Source organism: Drosophila mojavensis, unplaced genomic scaffold (assembly GCF_018153725.1).
Source record: "Drosophila mojavensis isolate 15081-1352.22 unplaced genomic scaffold, ASM1815372v1 contig_197, whole genome shotgun sequence".
Classification (NCBI taxonomy): domain Eukaryota; kingdom Metazoa; phylum Arthropoda; class Insecta; order Diptera; family Drosophilidae; genus Drosophila; species Drosophila mojavensis.
In genome coordinates, this window is record NW_025318733.1 from 154,160 (window position 1) to 173,135 (window position 18,976).

At 37.2% G+C, this 18,976-nt stretch overlaps 2 protein-coding genes across 3 annotated transcripts; one reads left to right on the forward strand and one right to left on the reverse strand.

Annotated features, from left to right (window-relative positions):
• Positions 1-9,421: 9,421 nt before the first annotated feature.
• On the reverse strand, positions 9,422-11,091 carry LOC122756965. The gene has a single exon (XM_044007889.1). The coding sequence runs from the start codon at positions 10,607-10,609 to the stop codon at positions 9,422-9,424; it is 1,188 nt and encodes a 395-aa protein (XP_043863824.1). The 5' UTR covers positions 10,610-11,091.
• A 2,213-nt stretch (positions 11,092-13,304) lies between these two features.
• On the forward strand, positions 13,305-15,278 carry LOC122756960 (putative mediator of RNA polymerase II transcription subunit 24). 2 transcript variants are annotated; one of them, XM_044007883.1, is made up of 2 exons: positions 13,305-14,964; positions 15,004-15,278. In XM_044007883.1, coding segments are annotated over exons 1-2 (1,131 nt in total). In that variant the 5' UTR covers positions 13,305-13,834; the 3' UTR covers positions 15,005-15,278. The 2 variants fall into 2 exon arrangements, with proteins under 2 accessions (XP_043863818.1, XP_043863817.1); XM_044007882.1 differs by having other exon boundaries at positions 13,305-14,959; positions 14,999-15,278.
• The last annotated feature ends 3,698 nt before the right edge of the window (positions 15,279-18,976 follow it).

Below are 18,976 nucleotides of genomic sequence, written 5' to 3' on the forward strand. Positions count from 1 at the left end.
GAACAACAGTACAACGGCCTGACAGAGTGACAGAGCCACTAAAGAACAGTACAACTGACTAAGAGAGCGACGAAATGACAGAGTGACAGAGCCACTAAACAACAGTACAACGAAATGACAGAGCCTCTAAACAACCGGACGACTAACTGACAGCGACGAAATGACCGAGCGACAAAGTGACACTGAACAACAGAACGACTGACTGACAGAGCGACGAAATGACCGAGTGACAGAGCCTCTGAACAACAGTATGACTGACTAACAGAGCGACGAAATGACCAAGTGACCGAGTCGCTGAACAACAGGACGACTGACCGACAGAGCGACGAAATGACCGAGCAACAAAGTGACACTGAACAACAGAACGACTGACTGACAGAGCGACAAAATGACCGAGTGACAGAGCCTCTGAACAACATTTCTGACATAGTGACGAAATGACAGAGTGACTGAGCTACTGAACAGCAATACAACTGACTGACAGAGCGACGAAATGACAGAGTGACAGAGCCAGTGAACAACAGGACGACTAACTGACAGAGCGACGAAATGACCGAGTTACAGATTGACATAGTGACAGAGTGTCAGAGTCACTGACGAACAGTACAATTGACTGACAAAGCAACAAAATGACAGAATGACAGAGTCACTGAACAACAGTACAACTGACTGACAGAGCAATGAAATGACAGAAACACTGAACAACAGTATGACGGACTGGCAGAGCGACGAAATGACCGAGTGACAGATTGACAGAGTGACAGAGCCAGTGAACAACAGGACGTCTAACTGACAGAACGACGAAATGACCGAGTGACAGATTGACATAGTGACAGAGTGACAGCGACAAAATGACAGAATAACAGAGTCACTGAACAACAGTACAACGAACTGATAGAGCGACAAAATGACAGAATGACAGAGTCACTGAACAACAGGACGACTGACTGACAGAGCGATGAAATGACAGAGCCACTGAACAACAGGACGACTGACTGACAGAGGGACGAAATGACAGAAAGGCTGAGCCACTGAACAACAGGACGACTGACTGACAGAGCGACGAAATGACAGAGTGACTTAGCTACTGAATCATTTGTCAGTTATATTTCAGTAAAAAGAAGCTAGAATGCATCAGCAGAGAGTCTTCCCAGTGGTCAACTAAAGCTCAAATGCAACGGGCTCAAAATTTGAGTGCGATCTTGAATTTGAGTCTCAGTCGCCCTATATAAAGGGCAGCAGCTGCAGCATTTCTTCAGTCGTCCAGGCACGGTGGGGATCAGCAGATCATGCAGTCCAGTGAGGTGAAGTGTTTAACGGATCGACGGACCGACAGAAGTGACTCGATCGAAACGACAGAGCGACAACATGACAGAGCGACAACATGACAGAGCGACGAAATGACAGAGTGACAGAGCCACTGAACAACAGTACAACGAAATGACAGAGTAACAGAGCCACTAAACAACAGGACGACTGACTGACAGCGACGAAATGACCGAGCGACAAAGTGACAGAGCCACTGAACAACAGGATGACTGACTGACAGAGCGACGAAATGACAGAGTGACAGAGCCACTGAAAAACAATAAAACTGACTAAAAGAGCGACGAAATGACAGAGTGACAGAGTCACTAAACAACAGGACGACTGACTGACAGAGTGACAAAATGACTGAGTGACAGAGCCACTAAGCAACAATACAACTGACTGACAGAGCCACTGAACAATAGTACAACTGACTGACAGAGCGACAAAATGACTGAGTGACAGAGCCACTAAGCAACAATACAACTGACTGACAGAGCCACTGAAGAACAGTACAACTGACTAAAAGAGCGACGAGCATGCAGACACACATTTATAGTATGGGCTTTTGTCTGCATGCGTCGCGAAACTCAATTCTCCCTCAATACGTTTATATTAAATTTAATGTTTTCTATTTTTATATTTATTAAATTAGTGAAATAATATTAAACAGATTCCTATTTAAAACAACTGTTTTTATTAATTGTTAATGTTGAGGATTGATCTCGAAAAACTCATCATCAAGTGAGCATTTGAGCTAACGGTAAACACAGTCGTCGGCTGATCGCACATTTGTCTCTAGAATAAGAAACCGAATGTTCTGGATTATGAAATAGACGCAAATATAGAAGCATAAGGAGACATCCAGAACATTCGATATGCAGTAGAAGTAGGTATATAAGCGTGCTGTAAGTCGAGCCAAAGTTCATTCAGTAAGTTCATTGTGTAAGATCAATGTCAGTGTGTCGGCTCGGTTAGTTAAGTTCAAATCGTCGCGGTACGTGAAGAAGTGTACACTTTTTGCGTTGCGCCTACATATACCGTGTTTCATTTAAGAAAAACCTTCAACAGGTTATGGGCCCAGACAGTGCTAAACGTGTAATGTAGTGTGAAATCGAGTGCAAGTACAAAAAGTGAATTAGTGGCAAATTTGTAACTAAATAAAGACAATGAAAATGGAGCCATTAAATATGAGAATTGAACGATTACGCGACAAAGACAATTGGCATTTGTGGTGTTTTATGATTCGTACGCTATTGGAAGAAGACGACGATGTTCTTGCCGTTTGTGAAGGTAGTTTGACGTGTCCGACACAGGAGTCTGCAACATACGAGAGAGACTCGAAAAGGTTCTTGAAAGCTGATAAGACTGCAAGGAAAATAATTATTCATTCTATCGAGAGAAGACCGATGGAATTGATTGTGAGCTGCAAAACAGCAAGAGAAATGTGGATAAAATTGAACTCAGTGTATGATATGAAATCAGAAGAAAATTTATCGGCTATTCAGAAACAGTTTTTTGATTTCAAATGGATTGAAAGTGAGAGTGTGGACTACAATATTTCAAAGTTGGAAGTTTTGTGGAGCAAGATGAAAAATCTTGGAAGTGCTGTGCCTGAAACAATGTTAATGTCGCGAATCCTGTCATCCTTGCCTCAAAAGTTTAACTATTTTCATAGTGCGTGGGATTCGGTCGAAGACAGCAAAAGAACATTGAACAATTTGACGACTCGTTTAATGACAGAAGAAATGCGGTCAAAAGAACAAGAAGTGGTACCTGAAGAGTCAACAGCGTTAGTCGCCGGCAACGGAAAAAATAAAAGAGAACATGAAAATAAGAAGAAAATTATGAAGTGCTATAACTGCGGCGTGATGGGACATCTGAAGAAGGACTGCTACAGGTGTTATATATGCAAGAAGAAAGGCCACAAGAGCAACACCTGTCACCAAAGGAGAAATGCAGGAAGTCAAGCGGAAAATAATCAAGGAGAATCGGGTGAATCATCGAGGAAAGGATTGATTGCGAGCAGGGACGGCAGAGAAGATGACGTGTGGGTGATCAACTCAGGAGCTTCTGATCACATGTCAAGGCGTCGAGATTGGTATTCTACTTATGAAGAATTTTTGGAGCCCCTGAGGATAGGCGTAGGTAACGGTAAATATATCACGGCGCACGGAAAAGGTAATATTGATATTGAAACTTATGTCAATAATAATAAAAGGGCGACGACAATGTTTAATGTTTTGTATGTTCCGGAAATAGTTTACAATTTATTTTCTATTATGTCAGCTGCAAAAAGGGGTGTTGATTGTCTTATTGAAAATAAAGGAACACAGTGTTTGTTGAGACGTGATAATAAAATAATTGCAACGGGTTCTAGGTTCGGAAACTTATTAAAACTAGATGCGAATGTTTTGATGCCAAAATTGTGTAATTTAACAAGAAAAATAGAATCGAAAGAAAGTGATTCTTTACAAGTATGGCACGAGAGGTTTTGTCATCAAAACGTTCGACATGTTCGCGATTATTTGAAAAATAAGAATATTGATTTTCTAGAAAATGATTTCTTTTGTGAAGGATGTGCTTATGGGAAGCAGCATCGGCTAACATTTCACAAAAATATTGACCGTGCAACAAAGACACGAGAGATAATTCATACTGATGTTTGCGGTCCGATAGAGGTAGAGTCTATTGGTAAAAAGTTGTATTTTGTTAGCTTTAAAGATGATTATTCAAGTTATCGGGAAGTTTATTTTATACGTCATAAGTCAGAAGTATTTGAAAAACTCCAAATTTTTATTCAGGCAATTCAGAATCAATTTCATGAAAACATTAAAGAAATTCACAGCGATGGGGGTAGAGAATATATTAATAAAGAAGTTAAATTGTTCTTTAATAAGAAGGGAATAAAACATATTGTTAATGCTCCTTATACACCTGAACAGAATGGAGTTGCGGAACGTGAGAATAGAACTATTATTGAAGCTGCACGATCAATGTTGCATTCTAATTCTGAGTTACCATTATTTCTATGGGCAGAAGCAGTAAACACTGCAGTTTATGTAATTAACCGCACAGGTCCAACAAAACATGGGAATAAAACTCCATATGAGTTGTGGTTCAAGAAAGAGCCAGATATCGGAAATCTTAAAATTTTCGGGACTGAATGTTTTGTACATGTACCAAAAGAAAAAAGGAGAAAATTAGATAAAAAGTCTATTAAAGGATTTATAGTAGGATACGTTGAAAATTGCAAAGGATATCGTGTATATGTTCCAAATATGAGAGATGTAATTATAAGTAGAGATGTATGTTTTAAGCCAGAAAACTTTACAGCTCAGTTTAAAAGGCCTGAAATTTTAGTTGACAATTCTGAAAGTGAGACTAATGAAAGTGAATACGAAAATAATAAAATTGAAGATGAATCAACTGAACATAATAATAGTGAAATGGGTCGGCGATTGCGAGATAGATCACAGATTCGTATGCCAGATTTTTATGATTGCCCTGTTACATTTATTACACAAAGCTTGCCTTTAAATTATAATGAAGCGTTAAAGTCTGATGAAAATGTATCTGAACAAAATAATTGTAATGCACCTTACCGCGAAGCAATAGGAAATTTAATGTTTTTACAAGTTGTTTCAAGGCCAGATATAAGTTTTTCTGTTAATGTAGTTTCCCGAGAGCTAGAAAACCCGAAGCAGCATCACTGGACGTTAGTTAAGAGAATATTTCGTTATTTGAAAGGAACGATGGATTTGGGAATTTTATACAGTAAAAATAATAATATTTTTGAGACATATAGTGATGCTGATTATGCAGGTGATAAGAAAACTCGGAAATCTACATCTGGAATTTTGTGTAAATATGCGAATGCTGCAATAACGTGGCAAAGTAAAAAACAACAATGTGTAGCTTTATCAACAACAGAAGCCGAATATGTAAGTGCAGCTCTAGCAAGTAAGGAAATGATATGGCTAAAGAAATTGTTTTTTGATTGTAACATTAATTTAAGTAACTACATCTTGTTTATAGATAATATAAGTGCGATTAAGCTAATCAAAAATCCTGAATTTCATCAACGAAGCAAACATATAGATGTTAAATATCATTTTGTACGCGATTTATTTGAGAAAGATGAGATAGATGTAAGGTATGTAAAGAGTGAAGAGCAGATCGCTGACATTTTTACTAAAGCTTTGCCAAAGCCCAGATTTTTGTATCTAAGAGAGAAATTGGGAATGAGGAATAAGGGACAAATTTGTTATAGAGATGTTGAGTTTTAGGGAGGGTGTTGAGGATTGATCTCGAAAAACTCATCATCAAGTGAGCATTTGAGCTAACGGTAAACACAGTCGTCGGCTGATCGCACATTTGTCTCTAGAATAAGAAACCGAATGTTCTGGATTATGAAATAGACGCAAATATAGAAGCATAAGGAGACATCCAGAACATTCGATATGCAGTAGAAGTAGGTATATAAGCGTGCTGTAAGTCGAGCCAAAGTTCATTCAGTAAGTTCATTGTGTAAGATCAATGTCAGTGTGTCGGCTCGGTTAGTTAAGTTCAAATCGTCGCGGTACGTGAAGAAGTGTACTTGTTACTGAATATTGTGTTAAATAAACTTTTTGCGTTGCGCCTACATATACCGTGTTTCATTTAAGAAAAACCTTCAACAGTTAATAGAAAATAAAAGGTACTTAAATACAAGCGCGCATCTTCAATTAAAACCCTAAATCGTTCAACCAATTCCAAGTTGAGGTAGGCACACGCCAATGTTCATGTCCCATGCGTACACACAATCAAATGTATATACATACATACATACATATATATATAAGGACTTCACAAGATCGACGAAATACAAATGCTGGACTGTAAAATTGCTACAGGCGGCAAGAGCTTCGCACACAGGCATACAAATGCTCATAGTACATGTCGCAAGCGAGAGTGTGTATGCATGCTAATCGCGAAAACATTTTCATTATGCGCACTAACGCTTTCATACCCTTCCCACAAATAATAACGAAAACGCATGGCAAACGGCTTGAAGAGTTCGGAATACACTTCACGTAAGGGAAGAAACGGCAGTCTAACGCGAAGAAATTTCAATTTTCGTGAGCTGCTGCTTGTGCTCACATGCATACATACATATATGTCGCAGCGCGATTTTCATCGCTGATGCCATTCATATTTACAGATTTAAAAGTGTAGCGCGTTTCTGTTGTTGCGTGTCGCTGTCGTTCACCATCACCGGAAAGAGAGTGAAGCCACGCTTCCACCACTCGACCGACCACCACAAAACAGAGTCGCACTGGCGATATATCGGTCCATCGACTTACCACCACACTTTCCCGTCTGTACAGCAACCCTGTTACTGTGTTGTACATTGTCTCAAGTGTTATACAACACTGTCTGCCTCTTTAGGCGCCAACTTCAAATTAATAATTCAATCTCCTACACGGCCTACCTGACCAGTCACACGTCCCTGTGTGATTTCGGACACATAGTCACATTTCCATTTATTTTCTCTTTTTTTTTTTTTTCACATTTGTATTTCACATTCTTTTCCTTATAATAGGTTCACAATCTTTAGCTTAGTCCATTAAGCTTATTGTACAATTCGTTTTCTCTTTCTTCGTACTTATTACTTTTCAGACTTTTACAGTTTTCTTTTCACAAAGTTTCATCACATATTCTGACTCCCGCCATAACAAATCCATCTGTTACAGTGCAGTCTCATATCATTAGACTCCCGCCATAACAAGTCCATCTGTTACAGTGCAGTCTCATATCATTAGACTCCCGCCATAACAAGTCCATCTGTTACAGTGCAGTCTCATATCATTAGACTCCCGCCATAACAAGTCCATCTGTTACAGTGCAGTCTCATATCATTAGACTCCCGCCATAACAAGTCCATCTGTTACAGTGCAGTCTCATATCATAGCCAATTGAACTTCTGCCAACGCATCCTGCCATGATCTCTGACTAGTTTCAACTGCAGTTAGCATATTTTTCAGTGTGCTCATCACACGTTCTACTTGTCCATTGGCTCTACAAGCCCCCGTTGCAATTAAGTGTAAATTGATTCTTTGAGAGGAACAGAATTCACGAAAACCTGAACTTGCAAAACAACGACCTTGATCTGCTATTATCCTAGTGGGTAAACCAAATATTGATACAACTGATTTCACTGCTTTGATACAATTTTCGGTATCTAAATTCAAAGTATGGTAAAAATACACAAACTTTGTAAAAGCATCTATTAGAACGATTACGTATTCCTTCAAATCACTTTTCCCGCTTAATTTACCAGTTATATCAATATGTATGGTGTGCCACGGGATTTCTATCTTGGGAATTGGATGCAATTCCACTTGCTCTTTTCCTACAGGAGCCTTAGATATTTTACAAGTAATGCAATTGTCCACAAATTGACGCACATACTTTGACATATGTTCAAACCAATAGTAACTATATACTTTATCTAAAGTCTTTTCCCATCCGAGATGCATGATACTTTCGTGTACGTGATTTATTACAGCCCATCTAAAGCCCCTCGGAATTACCGGCAAACATTTTGTTCTTCCATTTCGTTGAATCTTCCTATGCAATATTCCCTTTCGCAATTCATAAGTCCTCCCTAGACTATCTGGCAATTCATTGTTTTTATATTTTGTTATTAGGTCACATATCTCCGGGTCACGCTGTTGTTCAGATAACAACCAATTATCAGTCACCTCTGCCAAATTTACTTGCATTTCTGGTATTTTGATGGCATTTTTAATTTTCTCTGATACTGGATTCCGTGACAAACAATCAACATGCGCCATTCGATCGCCTTTCCTGTACTCTAAATCAAAATCAAAGGATTGCAGAAATGCCCACCATCTATGTACTCTGGGAGTTAAATCCAACTTAGTACGGCTAGATTTCAGAGAATTACAGTCTGTGTAAACGACGAATTTGCGTCCCTGCAAATAATGACGGAAATGTTTAATACCGTTAACTACTGCTAGAGTTTCTAATTCATACGAATGATATCTAGATTCAGCAGGAGAAGTGCATTTACTGTAATACTCAACAACATGAGGGTTATTATCTATCTTATGTAACAATATCGCTCCATAGCCTATTGCACTTGCGTCTGTATGCAATTCTAGTGCATGCTTTGGGTCAAATATGATTAATACTGGTTCTTGCGTTAGGATATTTATTACTCTTAACCGAATTTGTTCATGTTCTGATTTCCAAATGAACTCCGTATTATTCTTTGACGTGAGTTGGTACAAAGGCTTTAACATTTCTGAGAATTTGGGGACGAATTGTCGGAAATATGAAGATAACCCAATAAATTGTCTTAACTGTGTCACGGATTGTGGCGGTGGTAACCCTACCAAAGCTTGGATTTTACGCACATTCGGCCTGATTTTTCCATCACTAATTTCAAACCCAAGATACTCAATACTTGTTCTGAGAAAGGAGCATTTGTTTATGTTAAACGAGAAACCGGCTTTAATTAAAGCTTCCAACACGATCTGCAAACGACTCAATGCTTCTTCCTTAGTTTCGGCTGCAATCAAAACATCATCAATGTAAACAATAGCAATAGTATTTGCTAATGTTCCCAAAGCCTTGATTATAGCCCCGCTGAAACACTGACGGTGCATTTTTAAGACCGAAAGGCATTGTCAAAAATTCATATTGCCCTTCAGGCGTTACAAAGGCTGTTCGCTCTATTGAGTCCACATGCACAGGGATTTGATAAAAGCCACTTGCCATATCAACACATGAGAAATATCTTGCACCACGAAGTCTAGCAATCTGGTCTGAAATAAGGGGCAACGGATATTTGTCTGCCACGGTGTTATCATTTAGCATACGATAGTCCACACAAAGACGATCAGTACCGTTTTTCTTTTTAATCAACATCATCGGACTAGCGAAAGGAGAACAACTTGGCTGTATGACATTTGCTTTTAGTAATTCATCAATTTTTTGTCGCACTCGGTCTTTCTCATCTTCACTTAGTCTGTACGGGCGCCGTTGTACTGTCTTTTGCGGGTCAATCAATCTAATCTCCAATTGCCCTGTGGTAACCCGTGTCTTAGGGAATTCCGTCAATAAAGGAGTCACTATACAATTTCAAAATATTTATCAGTGTCATCTTATCATGTTCGTTAATATGGCTACTTGAACTTATAATGTCTTCGTATCCTGTTTTATTTACAACCTTCACCTCTTTGGTTTTATACATCTGAAACCTGGCAGCGTCTATTAAAACACCGAAGCCCTGACCAAGAATTTCACGGCCAATCAGCACATCATAATTCAAAAATCTATCCAAGACGACATGTAATAATATCTCAAAGCAATACTGTTCAATGGTTATATTAGCCAAAATTTGCTGGATGCTACATATTGAGTCATTGCCAATTCCATTTAACTTTACAATGTTATTAATACGTTTCCCCTTAAATTTATCAGCTTTGCTCTCCTTCACTAAGGAACATTCTGCACCAGAATCGAAGCAAAACGGAACAGACTCACCGGACAGATTAATAACTCCAGACGGGGGAGCTATTGTGCAAATGTCCACACGCTTCTCATAAACCTGGCCGCTTCCACCAGCTCGGCCCTTGGAGCAAGATGAGGCGAAATGTCCTGGTTCGTCGCACTTGAAGCATCTTATGCCAGCCCGGTCCTTTGGTCCAGCCGTAGTGCCTCCATTGTGATTCCTTCCCATGTTCTTGCTCTTCTCCAGTCTGGATCGACATTCGGCGTACTTGTGGCCAACCTTTCCGCAGAAGTTGCACTTCATCTGGTTCAAAAGCTTGGGCTTCTTATGCTCCTGAGTAGCACACGTCTCGCCATCCAAGTTGCGCTTTTTGAAAGCATGCGCATGTAGTTGTTGTTGTAGCTCATTGAGTGACTTGACGTTTTCAGTGAAGATCCAGCGTGACAATTTGTCATCCAGTTGAGCCATGTGTGCCAACGTTAACGACACTGCAATCTCTTCCAGATTTGTAGACTTCCACTTTGACAAGAGCAGCGTGACGATGCGAGTCCCATATTCAGCGGGACCTTCTCCCTTCTTGGGTCGGCCATGTAAGACGTTTAAGAGAACAGCTGCATTGGTCTCAACTCCGATGAATCGTGCAGTGAACAAATCCTTGAACTGCGTCCAAGTAATGCCAGCGTAGCACACTTGTGACAGCCACTGCGAAGCGCTACCTTCCAGAGCCTTGCTCAATGCCATCACTAGTTCGCTGCCTTCGACCGTGTTGTCCGCCATGACCAAATCCACCGTAGTGCACCATGCCGAAGCGTCCGTACCATCGCCATCTGGGTTGAATTTCGGGAGCGTCACTTGTTTTGTTTTTTTTTCTCCACAGAACTTTCAGGTGTCGTCAATTTTTTAATTATTTCCATGAGACTCCCGTTCTGCGCTAAAAGCGATGTGATGTCAAGATTGGGAGGCTGAGCAGATCCCACTTCTGATGTCGCAGCGCGATTTTCATCGCTGATGCCATTCATATTTACAGATTTAAAAGTGTAGCGCGTTTCTGTTGTTGCGTGTCGCTGTCGTTCACCATCACCGGAAAGAGAGTGAAGCCACGCTTCCACCACTCGACCGACCACCACAAAACAGAGTCGCACTGGCGATATATCGGTCCATCGACTTACCACCACACTTTCCCGTCTGTACAGCAACCCTGTTACTGTGTTGTACATTGTCTCAAGTGTTATACAACACTGTCTGCCTCTTTAGGCGCCAACTTCAAATTAATAATTCAATCTCCTACATATACATATTGAGAGAGCAGAGAGCAGAGAGAACGAGAGAGCAAGAACAAAAATTGAGCATCTCTATGCTCAATATTTTATTCAACATTTGACCATCTCGGTCGAGCGCATGAAGCGGAATGATTGTACTTTCGCATATTTTCGTAGCCCGAACCTAAAAAGTGAAGAGCCGAGCAAATACGAAATTGATAGGCCCTAGGAGACAGATTTTTCGGTGTTGAAAAACTTTGTACTACATGTCTAGTCTATGTGTTCTCTGGTCAGTGGTTATGCCAATTTGCCTACAGTTTTCTAGTATTTTTTTCAGCATTTTTTAGCGTATTGACCTATCCGACGATGGTCACACGCAGGCGCCATGCAGAAGTGAGATATGTGAAATCAAAAGACTACGAAACAAAACAAAACTGCAAGACTTAACAGCTAACATAAATACAATTTACATAGATTATTTACTAATTCTCTCTCTTTTTTTCTTCTCTTTTCAGGTAATCGCTGGAATCCATGAGGGTCCAATTGGGATGGGGCATCGGGCTGCAGTTCTCATCTGCTGATCGTCGTCAAGTGTAGTGTTGGAGAGGGGGGAAGAACAGCCAGTCCAGCTGTCTGACCCCCTCCCGTCTGTGGCGCCATCCAGTTGTTGCAGTGGGCATGGGTGAGTACAGCATATGCATTAGCTTGCATACGCATAACTATTCTCGCAATTATACTTATCAAGTATCAAGTATGTACATTTGTGTGAATTGCAGTGAAGAAGAAATAGAAATATTTCATTAGTGGTGCAATAATAAATAATATTATTTTGCTTTGTTTTTGTTTGTTTGTTTTTGCAATAATAAAATGAAATTATATATATATATATTTTTTTTTTCTTTTTTTTATATTTCTTTTTTTGCTTTATTTATTTATTTTTCCTTTTTATACTCATTCACGAAAGTGAATCAGTATATTGGTTTTGTGCAATGTCCGTCTTGCTGTCCGTCCGTCTGTCCGTATGAACGCAATCTATTTCGGCGCAATTGAAGCTAGAGACTTGAATTTTGGAACACATACTCGTGTATATCTCCGATCTATAAAGTGTTAAAATTTTCCCGATCCGCCCACTAGGGGCGTGGCAAATCGGAAAATGCATTTTCCGATATACCAGAAATCATGTTAGTTGAAGAGCTAGAAAGCTGAAATTTGGTACGTAGGTCCGCGTCGACCACCCACGATCACGAACTATGGCGGATATATCTCCGTCTATTGGGGGCGTGGTAAATCGGCTAAAACTGTATCTCCTAAAGTTGTAAACCTAGAATGCTGAAATTTTGCACGTCAGCTAATGTTATGATTCTATAAAGTCAAAAGACAATTTATAAGTCTACGCCTATTAGGGGCGTGGCAAATCGGATCTGAAGATATAGTGATTTTTTATACCCATTTTCAATGGGAAATCAGGGTATAATGGTTTTGTTGAAATGTATGTAACAGGCAGAAGGAGGCGTGGCAGACCCCACAAAGTATATATATTCTTGATCAGGGTGACGAGCTGAGTCGATATAGCCCTGTCCGTCTGTCCGTCCGTCCGTCTGTCCGTATGTATGAACGCGTCGATTTCCGAAGATATAAGAACTAGAGACTTCAAATTTTTTTTTTAAATGTTCGTAATTACAGCGCGGATATCGAGTTTATCATTAAAAATCGATAAATCATCCCGATCTTTTTTTATTGATAAAAAACCTTATCGAAAACCAGTGATAAAAATATATCTTCTACACCTTTATTGCTAGAGTCTCCAAATTTTTAATGTATGCTTATATGCAATTTATACAATCTCGGTTTTTGTTAAAATTTACCCCCCACCCCTATATTCACCCCCTCACCATCCCTTTTGTAAAAGGCTTATTTCAAATACTAGAGGCTTGTGCTTTACATGCATATCTATGTTATAATCAAAATCTGAAAGTTTCATGAAGATCGTATGTCCACAAAAAAAGTTATTAAACAATTAAGTTCTCATAGTAAGCGCACACTGCGCCCATGCGTGTTTATGCTTGTGTGTGTATGTGTTTGTGTATGTGTGTATATATGTTTGTGTATGTGTATGTGTGTGTGTGTATATGTGTATGTTTTTTTTTTTTTATATTCATTTATTGACAAAATTAAACAAATTGCAAGTTGCGTGGTGGCTAGGATAGCGCGAGTTATGTATGTATTTATGTAATCGATATAAGCATAATTTTAAGCGATTTGTCATCACTAAGAGAAAAAGTCCATAACTAAATGTTGCATGTTTGTGATGATGAAATGTCTAGCAACATTGTGAAATTAAAATTATGAAGAAAATAGCTATGCTACTAAGCTGGCGCCAGAAATATCTAGCAACATTGTGAAATAAAAAAGAAACATGCTATGTCGCTCGAATAGGCTAGCAGCATTTGAATAAAGTCAGTTCTAATCTGAGACTTAATGGAAGAAGTTGAACCTTGTTATTTAATTTCAAAAATAAAGAACTCAAAACAAAATTGGCGCAGCCGGTAGGATCCTTTTTTTAAAAAGGATTCTGTGATAAATACGAACTAAAAATAAGTCGACAAATTTATAAATCGATCATTATAAAATAAAAGTCAAACTAAAAATAAGTTGACAATTTTTATAAATCGAAAAAAAAAAGTACATCTCAACGCTGGCAACCAGAAAAGAAAAGAGAGCAGCATATTACGACAAAAGCAGGATGGCACAAGCTAACCCACAAATGCCAGCGCAGCAATTATATGAGCAGTTGATCAACAAGGAGCAGCAACTAGAGGAGCTACATCAAGCTTACGTCACGCTTCAAGGAAACATCAATGCGGCTCAGAAGGAACGATTGTTTCAAAACATCAATTATTTGGCAACGTTCACGGGAACAGGTGATATATCAATTAACTCGTTCTTCAGCAGCGTGGAGTACCTTCTCCAAGGAGTGGAGGACTCTGGACTAAGACGAGAGGCCACTAGGACAATCTTCAACAAGACAATCCAAGGACAGGCGAAGGATGTAGTTATCAATATACCGGAACCAGACAACTGGCAGCTAATCAAGTCAACGCTAAAGCTGAGGTATCGACCGGACACGGAACCCCATCAAATTTACCGTAAAATTTATGAGTTAAAAGTAGACACAGTAAGCGAACTTGCAGCAGAACTACAAAATATTAAGTATAAAACTGACGAATTAAGAGTTTACCATCAAAACGATAATTTTATAGATTTAAGTAACGTAGAAAGTTTACTAGTAAATGCAGCTAAAGAAATGACTCAAGGCACTTTACTTGATAAAATATACGAAGAACGAAATTTAAATGATATTCTAAAAATAATGATGTTACGTAGATACGAAAATAGTTGTATTAGATTTCAATATAAGAAAAGTAAACCCAATAGGTATAACGCTGAGGCTGAGTTTAGCAAGAAAAATAATAATTACAAAAACGAAAATACCCAACAACAAAATTATAACAAAAAGCAACAATATTATCAACAAAATTATAACAAGAACAAGCAATCTTATTATCAACCACAAAGTGGTCAAAACAATAACCAAAACAATCAGCAACAATTTTACAGAAACAACTCAGGTCAGTACAGACAAGATTATACTCAACACAATTCAGGACAGAGTCACCCTAACCAAAACAATCAGCAAACAATTTCACAACAGTCAAAACAGTATAGGTCAAGGAATTCAGAACCCATGGAAATAGAAAACCTAGAAACCAAGCAAGATACAAACAGTTCCCAAGAAACAAAAAATGACTACGACCAGGCAGAGGTTAATAATACAGTTTTTTTTATGAAGCAGCCTCGGAATGCCTACCATTATTAGAACTTAACATCGATAAACATAGATATATAGCATTAATAGATACAGGAGCAAGTTTAAGTCTAGTAAACAACCAAATTAATGGGCACACAAAGATTAAGCTGAATAAACCCATATCATATAGCACAATTAATAGTAAGGACATAATAGAGTATGAAATTCATACAACAGCACCTAGAGAATTCAATTTACCAAACAACGCTAGAGTCCGCTGGAAGTTAGCCCCACTAAAGGGAAGGAAGTATAACTTTATTATAGGTATAGACCTTCTACAATTTTTGAGTGCAGTTATTAACATTGAAAAATACAGTTTAACATTAAATCACAAAGAAAACCGTATAATAAATAAGCCATATCAATATGAAGAAATCTGTGCATTAGAGAGTACTATAGATAAATATGATAGCTTGGCATTAGATCATTTAAATACACAAGAGGTAATTGAAGTTAAGAAAATTATAAAACGATATAGTAAACTCTTTTTTAAAGAAGGAGATAAACTAACTAGTACAACCGAAATAGAACATGAAATACGGACAACTACAGATGAACAACTTAATTCAAAGCTATATAGATACCCACCACAGCATGAGGAAGAAGTGAGAAAACAGATAAAAGAAATGGAAGAACAGGGAATTATTAGAAAAAGCAATTCAAGATATTCGAGCCCACTTTTAGTAATACCAAAAAAGTTAGACAATTCAAAACAACAAAAATTTCGTATTGTAATAGATTATAGAAAACTCAACGAAATAACCATCGACGATAAATTTCCTATTCCTAATATTAATTCAATTCTTGATAAACTCGGAAGAGCCCAGTACTTCACAACAATAGATCTAGCAAAAGGCTACCATCAAATTTTAGTAAAAGAGGAAGACAGAAAGAAAACTGCTTTTGTTACGCCGCATGGCTTATATGAATTTATTAGAATGCCATTTGGGTTGAAAAATGCCCCCGCCACTTTTCAAAGACTAATGAATGAAATCTTAAGAGACTTTATTAACAAAAAATGTGTCGTATATTTGGACGATATACTTATTTTTAGTACATCGTTGCAAGAGCATGTTCAAGCCATCAACGAAATATTTAAAGTATTAGAGGATAAGAATTTGAAGATTCAAATCGATAAATGTAACTTCATGAAGAAGGAGACAGAATTTTTAGGTCATATCTTAACCAAAGAAGGTATTAAACCAAATCCAAACAAAATAGCCATAATAGAAAAGTTACCTTTACCAAAAACAGAAAAGGAGATAAAAAGTTTTTTAGGCATAACAGGTTTCTACAGAAAATTTATTAAAGATTACGCAAAATTAGCACAACCCATAACAAAATATTTAAAGAAAAATACTAAAATAAATACAAAAGATCCAACTTTCATCGAAGCATTTGAAAAGTTAAAGCAACTTATTTGTTCACATCCTATATTAAGATTCCCTAACTTTGAAAAACCATTCACGCTTACAACTGACGCTTCAAATTATGCCATAGGATCGGTTCTTTCTCAAGAAGGGCATCCAATTTGTTTTGCGTCAAGAACGTTGAACAATCATGAGAAAAATTATTCAGCAACAGATAAAGAATTTTTAGCAATACTATGGAGTGTAAACTATTTTAGACCATATCTCTACGGAAGAAAATTCAAACTATTAACAGATCACCAAGCGATAAAATTCTTATATTCAAAACATAAAGGGAAAGATATTTCGCCAAGGCATCAAAGATGGTTGCTAAAACAAGGAGAATATCAGTTTGATATAGATTACTTAAGAGGAAGAGAAAACAGAGTAGCCGATTTCTTAAGCAGAATAAAAGGTAATGATTTTGACCCACAGCAAGATAACAATAACAATATATCAGACATAAACATAATAACAAATATTGAAGAAGATAACTATTCGTTAGCAGCAACTATACATTCAGCAGAAGAAAATTTACAGGATCATTTTCTAATAAAGGAAGAAATAGTAAATAAATATAAAACACAAATAATAATAACAAATGGCAAAACAGAAGAGTGTAAAACGATTCATGGAAAAAGAATAATTTTCATAGCAAAACACGACTTCCCAACAATGGAAAAAATTTTTATGAAATACTTAAACAAAGGAAAAGTAGGTATATATTCAGATCTACCGGATCAAGAATATAATATAGTGCAAGAAAAATTAATTCAATTATACTCTAACAACAAACAAATAGAATTCACTAAATGCACACATAGAGCTCAAGATATAGAAACTGAAACGGAAGCTGTAAAACAAATATCTATTTACCATGTACAAGAGAGTATGCATTCAGGTATTCAAGAGACGTACAACAAAATAAAAAATAAAATATTTTACCCTAAGTTATTAGAATTAATACAGACAGTGATCAACCAATGCGACTTTTGCAAAGAAGTCAAATATGATAGAAACCCAGTTAGAAACAAATTTGTTAAAACAGAAACTCCATCGGATAAAAACCAAATAATACATATAGACACATACGTAATAAAAAACACATATTTTTTGACTATTATAGATAAATTTTCGAAATTTGCAGCCGTTTACCCACTAAACGATAGAAACCATATAACCATCGTAGAGCAGATTGAAAATCATTTTACAAAAATAGGCAAACCAAATAAGATTGTAGCTGACAATGAATTTAATTCAATAAGAATTAAAGAACTATTAAGCCGAGAAAATATTGAATTACATTTAACAAAACCAAACAGCCATACAGGCAATGCAGATGTAGAAAGACTGCATAACTCATTGGCAGAAAAGTTTAGGATAATACATAATACAGAAACAGAAAACATATCAGTAAAACAAATTATGCAAAGGGCAGTAAGAAATTATAACGACAGGTACACCTTTTGAAGCGCAAAATAATAAAATAGATTTAAAAATCATTAAGAATAATATAGAAACCACTAAAATCAAGATGCTGGATAAGAACAACCGAAACAGAGAAAATTATGAAGAAGAAAGAGAAGAGGGGTTTATTAAAAATTATAAAGCAGTCAGACACAAAGAAGTACCAAAGTTTAAAAAAGCTAAACTTAAGAATATTAACCCAGCAAATATAAAACGTGTTTACAAATTTACAGAAGACAAGAATGATAACAGAATTGAAGACTCATCAAATACTTAACCAAAACAAAATTCGCTCTTTCTGAAGCATAGCAGAGCAAATCAAATATATTAACAAATGTTGATAATTTTATTTCTTTTAAATATTTGTTTCTGACAAACAGCAATCCTTATAAGTATTCAAAATGAAATCAAAAATATATTTTTTTATATTTAACTGAAAAAAAAAAAAAAAAAAAGAAAACTATCATAATTAATCAAAGAATATAAATAAATAATCAAAGTTACTACTCATTACTCAAAACAATAATTATAAGTAATACCTACCTTATATATTACCTTTAATAAGAAAATTAATAACAACACAGAATTCAGGAGAATTCTTATTTAAATGAGGGAGAAGTTATGTATGTATTTATGTAATCGATATAAGCATAATTTTAAGCGATTTGTCATCACTATGAGAAAAAGTCCATAACTAAATGTTGCATGTTTGTGATGATGAAATGTCTAGCAACATTGTGAAATTAAAATTATGAAGAAAATAGCTATGCTACTAAGCTGGCGCCAGAAATATCTAGCAACATTGTGAAATAAAAAGAAACATGCTATGTCGCTCGAATAGGCTAGCAGCATTTGAATAAAGTCAGTTCTAATCTGAGACTTAATGGAAGAAGTTGAACCTTGTTATTTAATTTCAAAAATAAAGAACTCAAAACAAAATTCGCGCGGTGCTTGCGGGACGGCCGTAAAGCATTGCTTCGCAAGCACTATGCGCTACCTTAGCCTGGGACAGCTCGTCTTCTAAGTCGCTCGACTCTGCGGAGCTCCATCATCACCGTGGCCGCGAAGGTGCTTGTTAGTTCCCAAGCTTCCTCCGATTCCAGCATGGCGTTGACTAAGTTGTCCGCTCTGATGGAGCGGC

Excerpts from the sequence above, each read along its gene's own strand:
- LOC122756965 (XM_044007889.1), bottom strand. The coding sequence starts at position 10,609 with ATGGCGGACAACACGGTCGAAGGCAGCGAACTAGTGATGGCATTGAGC.
- LOC122756960 (XM_044007883.1), top strand. The coding sequence starts at position 13,835 with ATGGCACAAGCTAACCCACAAATGCCAGCGCAGCAATTATATGAGCAG.